Source organism: Rhineura floridana, chromosome 15, assembly GCF_030035675.1.
Source record: "Rhineura floridana isolate rRhiFlo1 chromosome 15, rRhiFlo1.hap2, whole genome shotgun sequence".
In the NCBI taxonomy this organism is placed as follows: Eukaryota; Metazoa; Chordata; class Lepidosauria; order Squamata; family Rhineuridae; genus Rhineura; species Rhineura floridana.
In genome coordinates, this window is record NC_084494.1 from 3,548,457 (window position 1) to 3,561,642 (window position 13,186).

Here is a 13,186-nt window from a genome sequence, read left to right on the forward strand (position 1 = left end):
TATGCCATCGAGGGAAAGGCTTGAACGTCAGGAGGCTCCTTCAGAGCCTCACAGTGAGCGTCTGCTGTCTCTTTCCAGAACTCAGAATGAAACGACGAGTGTCCGACAGAGGAGGTGGGGAAACATCCACCAAGGCTTTCTGCCCAGGGATTTCCAGCAGCAACACCAAGCGGGCAGGACCTTTCATTCTCGGTAAGCAGGAATAGAGCCTGTAATCTGCTGTGTTGCGCCTGGCAAATGCAGGCTATAATCCACTGCATTTATTCTGCAAGCTGGTATACTTAATGCAAATTAAACAAATGTACCTGACTTCTATTTTACATAAATTCTCTGGCAACCCCCCCCCCCCTTTGGCATTTGAGATCCCTCCAGACATGGCCCATCCATTTCCAAGTTTTATTTCATAGCCAAAAGACTTAGAAGCTTGCTTTTTTTTAAAAAAAGGGGGGGGGAAAGTAAGGTTCTGAGGAAGCAGAATTCTGTGCCTGATGCTACATCCTGTGTTTCCCAGTAGTGGGCAGCATGGTGGGACAGCGCTGCTCACCTGGCCTCCTGACAGTTGAGTCACTTGTTGCTTACCTGGAGGGAGAGTAGGATGGGCAAGGCAGCGGGGAGGTCAGCACTATGCACACACACCAGCAGGAGTGGTGGATGGATTCTGCTGATACATTTGCATGGCATCGACCTCCACCCTCCCGGTAAGCAGCAACTCCTCAGCTGTCAGGAGGTTAGGTGAGCACTCCTACCCCACTGTCCGCTGCTGGTGCTGCCCAAAATTGTAGCACAAATTTGGCCCTGGCTTAGAATACCACCTTTCTCCTTTGGTGGCCATAAACTTTCCAAGCCCATTCTCCTGTCACCATTACTTGGTTGACTTGCTGTGACTAGCCACCGTGTTCCCTTGTAACACAGCTCAAGCTTGGTCTCCTGCTGGGAGGAAGGGTGGGATACCAATGAGATAACAATGATAAAGGCATGTGATGGCTTGGACCAAGTCATGTTGGGGATTGCTGAGCAGCAGAAGGACAGGTATCAAATGCAACAAAGCAATTAATTGCACTTTTTGTCTGTGGGTGATGTTTCTGCCATGATCCGGTGCTGGTAGAGGCACCCTTTGTTTTCTCTTTTTCAGAAAATTAAAATGTTATTTAAATGTAGGTATGCACATATGCTTTCTTTTGTTTAGATAAGTAATCAAGGAGAACAATAGTTCAGTTAATATGTACATCAAAAAGTTTATACAATCAACTCAACTCAATATTCAAAAAAACTCATGATACCTATAAGTTACCCAATATTATTCTATCTTTGTATTTCCTTATTCAGAATAAAATTGATATTAAAATATCAATCAAAGCATGAAACTTTTAGGTTTAGACTACTACAGTGATAATATAAGTGTAATAAACTGCAATATAGTCCAGGATTATAAATTCCGTCATTAACCATAACAACTTATTAATACTATTTTGAATTAGTTTGAATGAATTATAGCAGTTAATACCTAATCCATATATATGCCTCATGAAGGTTGTAAATAATGTCCAACTACCATTATTTGCTTGTTATTTTCCTGCAATCCCATAACTGAATGTACTGTGTAATTTTGCAATTTCTACAATATTCCAGGTTTCTTACCTTCATTTTTGATACTATACTGTCCCTCCACTTTGATGCAATAACCATTTTTGCTGCTGACAATAGTTTCCATACTTGCTCGTAATGTTGTTTCTTTACTTCCTTATTCAAATAACCTACTGGCTTCAAGGGAGGATCTAGTGGTATTGTATAACCTAATAGATAGGTATAATTAGCTTGTTTTGGGAAAAGATTTAATTTTTGAGCAAGCATAGTAAAGCGTGGTGGAAATTAGCCATATTTTGAGTAGACCTCTACACTGATCTGTGACTTTTTTGTAATATATATATTATATAAAGTTGACAATGAGGACATTGAACTTGTCTAGGATTATCAATACCTCGGCACAGTCGTTAACCAAAATGGAGACAAGAAATCAGAAGAAGGCTAGGACTGGGGAGGGCAGCTGTGAGAGAACTAGAAAAGGTCCACAAATACAAAGATGTATCACTGAACACCAAAGTCAGGATCATTCAGACCATGGTATTCCCGATCTCTATGTATAGATGTGAAAGGCGGACAGTGAAAAATGCGGATAAGAGAAAAATCAGTTCATTTGAAATGTGGTGCTGGAGGAGAGCTTTGGTCATACCATGGACTACGAAAAAGATAAATAATTGGGCGTTAGAACAAATTAAACCAGAACTGTCACTAGAAGCTAAAATGATGAAACTGAGGTTATCATACTTTGGATACATAGAAGACATGATTCATTAGAAAAGACAATAATGCTGGGAAGAACAGAAGGGAGTATAAAAAGAGGAAGGCCAAACAAGAGATGGATTGATTCCATCAAGGAAGCCACAGACCTGAACTTACAAGATCTGAACGGGGTGGTTCATGACAGATGCTGTTGGAGGTCGCTGATTCATAGGGTCGCCATAAGTCGTCGTTAACTTATAGGCACATAACAACAATAACGTATATTATACAGTAGGGCCCCACTCATATGGCAGGTTCCGTTCCAGGCCCCTGCTGAAAAGTGAAAACCGCCAGAAAGTGGGGCTTCCTGCCCTTCAGCTGATCGCGTGCTGCACCTGATCAGCTGGAGCTCACGTGCTCCAGCTGATCGCTGTCAGCTGAAGCACAGTGGCTGGAGTTCCCCGCGCTACAGCTGATCGCCCGCTGGCGCCACTGTATTAGCGGAATGCTGACAAACGGGGCTCTACTGTATGTATATTTTTGTATATTCTAAATTGCCTATGTTGGAGTCAAATACCACTTATATAGTACAATGATTCTCTCCTGTTTGGCAGATTGTTTAAGGTAGATCTTTGGTAAATATAAAATGCCATATCTGATCAGATATGTTTCGGCCAGTCATTTTCCCCCGGGCTTCTTACTACAATTTTTAAGGTCAGGTTTCTTTGAAATAGGGGATTGGTATGCCAATACATCAAAGTCTATTAACTTTTAAGTTCATTTTCCCCAAACTAACATTTTTAGAAATTGTAAGCACTGGAACCGCAAGGGTGGTTTCCTAATTTTGCAGCTGTCTCCGTTCCATGCATGCTTCTACGATATCTATAAAGCTCATGACTTCATGGTGTTTCCATATCTTCAGATTTCCACCTAACTGAAGTTTATCATTAAACAAAAAGTAAGACAGTTAGATATCCTTGGACTGAGAGAGAGAGATGGAGATCTGTATGTTTTCAGCATGTACAAACACAACAGTGTACATCAATAGAATAAATCATAATAAAGAAACAAACAGTATCCAGGGATGACTTCAGATTTGAACCCCCGTTTCTCTTGATCATACCAGAGTTTAATGCAGGGTTGGGACAGGGAAGCATTTAGACCACTCTGCTTTGAAGCTTCATGTGATTTGTGGAAAGGCATGTAATCCATGCTAGAAAGCAGAAGAGGAGCTTCCTGGAGATCAGGGTAGGCAGCTGAACTGCTAGCCACCAACAATGTCAGCGCTGAGTCAGAAGAAGCAAAACCCTTTGCTCTGCTTTTGTCTTCTCAGGACCTCGCTTGGGCAACTCCCCGGTGCCTAGCATTGTCCAGTGTTTGGCAAGGAAGGATGGAACGGATGACTTTTACCAGCTCAAGGTAAGCAGCATGTGGAATCCTTGTTTCTGGAGAAGAGCTGGTCAGATTTTCCAGAAGCAGCTGCAGTCTGTGGCCTTGTTTGTTCCACAAGTAGACATGATAGTACATTTGAACCACTGATGCCACAGCACAGTGCAGTGAGGGTGCAGTTAGAGGTTGGTGATGCAGCTCTGTTTGAGTCCACAAAAATTGAGCACTGGGGTTCTCTTTGTCCAACTGTAAATATTCCAAGCATAGAGTTTGAGGTCTGGACTTGTTGACTCTTTTGAGAAGGAATGCAACATGTATGTATTTTTCCTGTGCTCTTTTCCCAAAGATCCTAACCTTGGAGGACAGGAATGACAAAGGCACAGAAACCCAAGAGGAGCGTCAGGGCAAGATGCTGCTCCACACAGAGTACTCCCTTCTCTCCCTTCTGCACAACCAGGATGGGGTGGTACACCATCATGGCCTTTTCCAGGTAAGCACAGCTATTCTGGGCACTTGAGTTCTGCGCCCAAGTGCTCCTTGCCAATTGCATGTTCTGTCAGCATTTGCCGTTTGGGGGCCTATGTTCCTATCAAGATAGGCCCCTGTCCCTCAAAAGATACTGCAGATCTATTCAACTAGCTGGCCACATTTTCTCTTAGGAACATGATTTGCTTCCACATCATTTAATGCTACTTGCAAAGGCTGTTAGTACCGCAGTGACCCCATGTTTTATAATTGTACTGTAACAATAAAGGTCACTCTATACAAGCTTGACCAACGGCTTTATAGTTTTTCTGATTATAAATTGTTTTACCTGATTTTTATATTGTTGTAACTTGCTCTGGAGCCTTATGGTGAAGGGTGGCCAGTTAGTAAATAAGAACATTGTATCTTAAGCTTTTACAGCCTATATTAGTATGCAACCAAAGATTCTTATGGCTGTATGGGAGTGTTGTTTTATTGTTTCATTTTTATAGTATGATATCTTTGGTTCTGTTTTTAATATTGTAAGTCACTTGGAGACCTTTGGGTAACAAGTGACGAATAAATCTAATTATAATAAAAAAACTTATTAATAATACAGACCAAACTGTAGAGTTTAAGAAATTCTGTAATGAAATGTTCAGTTTGGCCTTTGAGTCCATGGCACATGAAGTGGAAGGAATTCCCACACTTCCAGCAAGAAAGCTTTTTCCATGTTCCCCTCCCAAAATGCCCCCATCCATGTAGATTCAGCGCATGGCTGGCAAAGGCAAGAGGGCATCTCTCCAGCCAGTCTTGCCACAGATGCTGCTGTTGTGCTGTGGAAAGAAAACTTTGGAAAGGAGACTTTTGAAATAAAAGGGTTGCTTCCAATGTTAGTTATGCTCAGAACAGACCAATTGAAATTAATGGACATGACTAATTTAGATCCATCCATTTCAATGAATCTAATCTGAGTAAAACTTGGTTGGTTACAACTGAGCTCTCTATTCCATGTCTATGATCACACCTCCCAAGTGTAGAATTTGGAATTGGCTATGATTTCTCATGGCAAGGACCAGGTTGACCAGGAGTGGCATCTTGGCTTCTGGTAGCCACACAAGCTACAGGTATTGGGGTGAGCCACTGATGGATGGCAAGGTCAGTTTGGTGCCTCCCACCCCCATTAAAAAAAGTCTGTCCCCACCCTTGTTGGGGCTACATAGGATCGTGCCTGTGAGCTTGTTGAAGACCTGGAATCCAACCGGATGGTGCGAAAGATGAAGAAGCGTATCTGCCTGGTGCTGGACTGCCTCTGCGCCCATGACTTCAGTGACAAGACAGCTGACCTCATCAACCTGCAGCACTACGTCATCAAGGAGAAGCGCCTCAGTGAGCGGGAGACCGTTGTGATCTTCTATGACGTTGTGCGGGTAGTGGAAGCCCTGCACAAGGTATTGTTTCTCTGCTTGCCCTGAAGAACTGTGAGGAATACGTTGGGCCATTGTGGAATTGTAGCAGGGCCTGGCACTCTTGGGGTGTGTGTTCTGCCAGATAACTCCACTGATCAGAGCTCCTGATGCTGAACTAGAAAGAACTGGTCATAAAGCAGCAGCCTATATCCATCTGTAGTAGGGATCTGACTATTTAGATCATAAGTGGCCACATGCACTTAACGGCAGTAAAGTGAAATGGAAGGGTGATCTTGATCCATTCCATTTTCTGCAAGTACAACTTTGGGAGCAGGGAAGGGGGAAGAACTGAATCATGTGCTCAAATTTGTTATCTGACTAGACCATCTGCTTTGTTCTAATAGTAGAAATTCCCCTTGTCTTTCCAGAAGAATATTGTGCACAGAGACTTGAAGTTGGGGAACATGGTGCTGAACAAAAGGTAAGCTCCTTTTGCAACTGTCTCCCTTCACTCTGGAACATTATTTCCAGTTGGTGAGATTTCTGCAGATTGTTCATCAAAGTTCTTGCAGACTACATGCCAAGAAAGGAGACCGTCTGTGGTGGGAAATTTTATACCAGGAAGTTTCTGCCTCTTAGTCTTTGTATCCATGTACAGATCACACAACAACATTAGAATGTCGTCATTCGTTAGTTTTGGCTGAAGAATGCACTTTGACCCTTCCTTAGGATTTTAGTGAGGTCACAGGAAGAAGCACAAGTGGAGACCTCGACAGTCTTACCCACCTAAAAATTTGATGCAGGCACCTGCAGACCTCTTGGTGACTCCATAGCCTTGTCATTTGTGGGACAGCTCAGGGTTGACCTTTTAACACTCACAAGTGAGACTAAACCAACCAGTTTTCTCATTGCAGTGTAAATCCACGAGCCGTCACCACCCTTTCTCTCCCTTCCTTTGCTCCCAGGTAACTCAGGGCTCACGGTCAGGAATGTAGCTGACATAGGTCCATGGTTTTTTTTAAAGTTGCCTAACATCAGTGGGTTTTGAATCTGTTGCTTATCCACACTCACGTTCAGCATAACGTGAGAGTCAGGGTTCTGGCAAGGCTTTGCCTGTTCAAGCCCTTACCACCCACAAACTATTAAACAAAAGTTAGATTTATTCAGAAAGGTAGAAGGTACACATGAGCCTTCATGCCTGGCTTCTGAGCTTATGGACCTAGCCATTGTTTTCCAGCTGATACTGCACGAGATGCTCTTAACACTCCTACAAATGAAACCCGAGCAGCTTCCTAGAGCAGCCATTCCCAGCCTGGTGCCCTCCAGATGTTTTGGACTACAAGTCCCAACATTGGTCATGCTGAGTGGGGCTGATGGGAGTTGTGGGGTTAACTAAATGGAGGGCAACAGAATGGGGAAAGCTGTTCTAGGGAATTGGCATTCAGTCTGTTTTGGATGGGGATACACTTCCCCTGAGGAAGGATCTGGTTCTCGCCTTGAGGATGCTATGAGGTCCAACCCTGCAGGTGGATGTCTAAAGTGTATCCGTACCTCAAAGTGCCTTTCATTGGCTTCAACTGTGGACCAGCTGTGGCCCTTTCTGAATAGTCCTTATCACAGTGACCCATGCTTTGGTCTGGTCCAGTTTAGATATATGGAGCTGCCTTTGAAGGCTGTTTGAAGTTTCTAATCAGTTAGAATAATGGCTGCTAGGTTGTCCAGCCAGGAATTGTAGGTTTATTTGTTTTTATTTTTAAATACTTATATATCACATTCCCAGGCAAAGGCCTGTCCAAAGTAGCTTACAACAATAAAAACTAAACATATTTTTAAAAATCAGTATTTCTACAAACAGATTTGCCCATATTTGCCAGTGCTGAAATATTTGAACTGGTTACTGGTGTTTTTTTCCTGGGCATAATTCAGCTTTCTTATTTATAAAACTCTAAACAGGATAACTTAAGGACTGCCCACTTCTGTGAACCTAACTGAATGCTAAGAGATCCACGCCATGTGCCCCTGCCTTTGGAAGCAAGGTGTATGGCCACAAAGAACAGGGCCTCTTCTGTGGTAGCACCCATAATTTGGGACTCCCTCTTTACTCAGAGCTTTGGGCCCCAGTTAAAAACCTTCCTGTTTGCTTAGGGCTTGGGGTTTTGATAGCATTTGATTGCTGTCTCTGTTTTGTTGTTGTATAGTGATTTGTACATTATCATTATTATTAACCAGTCTCTGATTTTAAAAGGCAGGATATAACACTCTAGCTTGAACTAGAATGTTACATCCTGTTGATTCATAGGGTCACCATAAGTCGTAATCGACTTGAAGGCACATAACAACAACAAACTCCTAGCTTAGTTAGCAGAAATGTTCAATAGGGTAAGTCAGGACCTCATTATTTTGATTTATGAGAAAACTAGCTCTTGGCTTTAGAGAGGAAAATCTTTGCTTTGCATGTATCTTTTTTGTAAGTAAGACCATTTTGAATCAACATTGAGCTGAGAAAAGCTGGATGCTGGCAAGCAAGCAATGTACTGCCTTCAAGTTGATTCCAACTTATGGCGATCCTGTGAACAGGGTTTTCATGGTAATCGGTATTCAGAGGGGGTTTACCATTGCCTTCCTCTGAGGCTGAGAGGCAGTGACTGGCCCAAGGTCGCCCAGTGAGCTTCAGGGCTGTGTGGGGATTCAAACCCTGGTCTCCCAGGTCGTAGTCCAACACTCTAACCACTACACCACACTGGATCCCTACATAAATAAATCACTTTTGTTTTCATTTCTACCAGTCCTGGAGATTGATTGATTGATTGATTGATTGTACTTGTATACCGTCCCATATCTGAAGCTCTCTGGGCGGTTTACAGCAATTAAAACAATAAAAACAAACATACAAATTTTAAAACACACAAAAAAACACAATTTGAAAAAAAATGAAAAACAATTTAAAAACACATGCTAAAATGCCTGGGAGAAGAGGAAAGTCTTGGCCTGGCGCTGAAAAGACAACAGTGTTGGTGCGAGGCACACCTCTTCAGGGAGATCATTCCATAATTTGGGGGCCACCACTGAGAAGGCCCTCTCCCTTGTTGCCACCCTCTGAGCTTCCCTCGGAGTAGGCACCCGGCGGAGGGCCTTAGATGTTAAGCGTAGTGTATGGGTGGGTTCGTGTCAGGAGAGGCGTTCCATCAGGTATTGTGGTCCCAAGCTGTGTAAGGCTTTATAGGTTAAAACCAGCACCTTGAATCGAGCTCGGAAACATACAGGCAGCCAATGCAAGCGGGCCAGAATCGGTTTTATATGTTCAGACCGTCTGGTCCCTATTACCAATCTGGCCACTGCATTTTGCACAAGCTGCAGTTTCCCAACCATCTTCCAAGGCAGCCCCACGTAGAGTGCATTGCAGTAATCTAACTTGGAGGTTACCAGAGTATGGACAACTGAAGCCAGGTTATCCCTGTCCAGATAGGGGTACAGCTGGACCACCAACCGAAGTTGGTAGAAGGCACTCTGTGCCACCGAGGCTACCTGAGCCTCAAGTGACAGAGATGGTTCTAGGAGAACCCCCAAGCTACGAACCTGCTCCTTCAGGGGGAGTGCAACCCCATCCAGGACAGGTTGGACATCCACCATCTGGTCAGAAGAACCACCCATTAGCAGCATCTCAGTCTTGTCTGGATTGAGCCTCAGTTTATTAGCCCTCATCCAGTCCATTGTCGCAGCCAGGCACCGGTTCAGCACATCGACAGCCTCACCTGAAGAAGATGAAAAGGAGAAATAGAGCTGCGTGTCATCAGCATACTGATGGCAATGCACTCCAAAGCTCCGGATGACTGCACCCAACGGTTTCACGTAGATGTTGAACAGCATGGGGGACAGAACTGACCCCTGCGGAACCCCATGCTGGAGAGTCCAGGGTGCCGAGCAATGTTCCCCAAGCACCACCTTCTGGAGCCGACCTGCCAAGTACGGCAAAGATCGTTGCCCTTCAGCTGTCTCCCAAACCTTCGGGAGTTTCTCTTTTGACAATGGACAGTTCCAGAAGGCTTAATTGCTGGGGCTAACTCAAGTAGAGCAGGCTGCAAGTTTTAGAAATCTCATGAGCAAGGGTAGCTTGTGCCAGCAACAGAGAGGCTATCAACTGCACTCAGAGGGAAGGTGAAGAGGATTCAGCAAGTACTTGGAAAGCTCAGCCCTTGATTCTCTGCAGCATTTTACATTTAACATAGCCACAAGATTAATACACACCATGGACATATTCTTTTCCCCCCTGTTGCCTCCTGTATCAAAAGCACAACACTGTGTGGACCGAGACATGCGACACAGACTGGTATTTGTTGGAAAATGTCCTGTAAGTGCAGAAAGGCTCATAATCACTGCCGGGATAGTCCTCGCTCATCTGGGAGCGCAGTGAGGTGAGCAGTTCATTTATTGCTGCTACCTGGTCCCCAGTTGAATGAGGTCAGTTTTTGACTGTCGGAAAATGGCCATTCATACATTTAACAGCTGAAGTGCCTCTGATGCTGATCTCGCAAGGGCGTCATAGCTAAGAAAGCTTTGCAGCCGGCCAAAAGGACAATGGAGGATGTTTATGAACTGAGGCAGTCCTCTGCCCCTCGTTCACAGGAGCTATCAGTAGCAGGTTGCTTAGAATGCTTGCTTGTTTCCTTTCTTTAAGGCTCTATCAATTTAGCCAAAGAACGTTCAAGCCTGCCGATTCTTATGTCCACCCTTCCTCCAAGGAGCTGAAGCCAATGTACATGGTCTTACATACACATCCAGATTTTCTTTGCAACAACCCTGCAAGGTTGGTTAGACAGAGAGAGTGACTGACTGGTCCATGGTCACCCAGTGACAGCTGAGGGGTGATTTGAACTTGTGTCTTCCCAGTTCTAGTCCAGTGTTAGACCCGCTGCTCTCAGTGTTCATAATTGCACATCGAAGCAAATCCCCAAAGTACAAAAACCACCGATCTGCCATGGTTAACTGCCACTTTGTCTGTGTTGGCACCCCTGCCTGCTTCTCTTCCTTCCTCCCCCCCCCCAAGCCATTAACTTCTCCTCCCCCTTCAGGACCCATCGAATCACAATCACAAACTTTTGCCTTGGGAAGCACCTGGTGAGTGAAGAAGACCTGCTGAAGGATCAGCGTGGGAGCCCTGCCTATATCAGCCCTGATGTTCTCAGTGGTAGGCAACCTCCCTTGGTAGTCCCGGCCTTTCTCCCTAAAGGCCACGCTCTTTCACTAGCAGTCCTGGTTCTTCCCCTTGAGGATCTCCTTGCTACTAGGACTGAACGAGGGGCCTCTTGGTGTCTGGAGGCGCCTCCCTTCACCCCCCATGCATCCTCTCTTGGCAGCCCAGGTTCCTCCAGAGCCAGGAGGCTGCTGGCCAAAGCAATTTTTGCTTCCGCTTTGATCCGCTTTCCTCCGGCCCTTCCCTTCTGCCTGCTGGCAGATCCAGTGGATGGGAAAGAATTTTCTCTCCCTGCAGCACTGAGGGAGAATGGGGAGTGGAGGGAGAGTGTTGCCCTTCTCTGCAGCCTGGGGTAGGCCTCACATTCTCTCTCCCCCTCCCCCCCCCCCCAGCCCAACAATGCTGTGAGCTCAAAGAGCTCTTTTCTCCACTTGAGGGAGGCTTCCTTCCAGCATCCGCAAAGGGAGTGTGAGACCAACCAGCAAGCTGGTGGCTGAGGTGCTCCTGTTCAGTGGGTCTGCTAACCCTCCGGGTGCCTCCCTTTGCTTGCAGGTCGGCCATACCGTGGGAAGCCCAGTGACATGTGGGCGCTGGGGGTGGTCCTCTTCACCATGCTCTATGGACAATTCCCCTTCTATGACAGCATCCCTCAGGAGCTCTTCCGCAAGATCAAGGCTGCTGAATACACCATCCCCGAGTAAGTGAGAGTTGAGAGCAGACCATGGCCCTTTGTCAGCTACAGAGTGTTGTGGCTCCATCCTGAGCCAGGATGAGGGGCTTGGCATCTCTGGCTTTGGTGGCTTGCTGCCCACACATCCTCTGCCTCCCCTAACTCTGGTTCTTTTCTAGCAGAGATGGGCGGGTGTCAGAAAATACTGTGTGCTTGATCCGAAAGCTGCTTGTCTTGGACCCTCAGCAGCGCTTGACGGCCTCAGAAGTGCTCGACTCCCTCAGCTCTATCATCGCCTCCTGGTGAGTGTGTGGGAGGGGGAAGAGCTGGGGACTGAGGGATAAGGCCCAGCTCATCCAATTTTCCTGGTAGCCAATCAGATCTGGGGGCTTCAGTCACTCTGCTCACCCCTTCAGCCCATCACTAACTGCAGTGCTGGAGCTTGGTGAATGAGTGAGCTTCAGAGGGCGAGGATGATTAATGCTGCAAAACATTTGAGCACCTACTTGCCTATATATCCAGGAGGGGTCTTCTCACTTTTTGGAAGGGAGCACTGTTGGCCGAGTCTCTTGTTTTTCAACAGTGCATGCTGAGTAATTGTGACCTCTGCTGCCTTAATTCCTGTTCCCCTTGCTAGAAGAGCACCTTTGTGTGCTACGTTTGGTATCCTGCTACAGAGACCCAAATATAGAATCAAGCATGAGAGGCCTCCCTTACTTACCCCACAACTAAGTGGAAGAGCAGGAAATCCATTTGTGTGCTCTAATGCACAGTCCAAGCGTGCTTGTCTTTCTAGGCAGTCTCGTGCTGTCTGTATTACAGGCCCAATAACAAAAATAGGTAGGCCACCTGATGCAGGGACAAATATCCAGCACAACCAAGTAATATTCCCCCAGTTCTCCTTCCAGGTCATTCACCAACCTTGGAGATGCACGAGACAGATGGGGCCTTGGCTAGTGGTGCTCAACCTAGAAAGAGATCTTGGGGTCACGGTAGATAACCCGTTGAAAATGCTGGTCCCAACGTGTGGCAGCTGTGAGAGGAAAATTCTGCATTATTAGGGAACAATTTAAAATGAAGCTGCCAGTATCATAATGCTACAGTACAAATCTGTGTTGTGGGCACCTTAGAATACTTTGCATATTTCTGGTCACCACACCTGAAAAAAGATATTGTAGAGCTGGAATGGGTGCAGAAAAGGGTAACTGGAATGATCAGGGTGTGATGGAGCAACTCCCTTATGCGGAGAGGTTGCAGCGTTTGGAAGGTTGTGGTACAGAATGATGGTTCCCAAACTTGGACCCTTTGAAAATGGCTGATGGACTCAGTGGACCACTTAAGGATGGTTTTCCTGCCTATTGTACTGCGCTGTGCTGGGTGGTTTTTCATTGTATTTGTATTGCTTATTCTGTTTCTTATATTGTATTAGAGTTTGTATTCCATAGAAATCATATAGCAATACAATAAAGCAGAATATAAGAAATAAGAGGAGCAATGAAAATACAGTTAAAAATCACTATGAATATCTAATGTGGACCTGAATGAAGCTTGTGGAACACAGTTTGGGAACTTCCAGTAAAGAAAGAGGCAAGAAGGGGGTCGTGGCAAGTTTATGAAAACTATGCATGGTCTGAAGAAAGTGGGGGGAGCTGTTTCTCTCCAGTGGGGTCACTCAATGAAGCTGAATGTTGGAAGATTCAGGGCAAGTAAAAGGATAAAATTCTTCACGCAGCACACTAACTGTGGGATTCACTTCCACAACTTGAATGGCATCAAAAAGGG

At 45.4% G+C, this 13,186-nt stretch overlaps 1 protein-coding gene across 4 annotated transcripts in view; it reads left to right on the forward strand.

Moving 5' to 3' along the window:
• STK40 (serine/threonine kinase 40) overlaps positions 1-13,186 on the forward strand; it is a 37,665-nt gene that overhangs the window by 19,484 nt on the left and 4,995 nt on the right. For 2 of the 4 annotated variants that reach the window (XM_061597446.1, XM_061597449.1), the window contains 8 exons: positions 79-192; positions 3,614-3,699; positions 4,016-4,159; positions 5,358-5,585; positions 5,972-6,024; positions 10,613-10,728; positions 11,287-11,431; positions 11,584-11,706. In XM_061597446.1, coding sequence (XP_061453430.1) covers positions 79-192; positions 3,614-3,699; positions 4,016-4,159; positions 5,358-5,585; positions 5,972-6,024; positions 10,613-10,728; positions 11,287-11,431; positions 11,584-11,706 — 1,009 coding nt within the window. The remainder of the gene's footprint in view (positions 1-78; positions 193-3,613; positions 3,700-4,015; positions 4,160-5,357; positions 5,586-5,971; positions 6,025-10,612; positions 10,729-11,286; positions 11,432-11,583; positions 11,707-13,186) is intronic. The other 2 variants (XM_061597447.1, XM_061597448.1) reach the window with 2 other exon arrangements.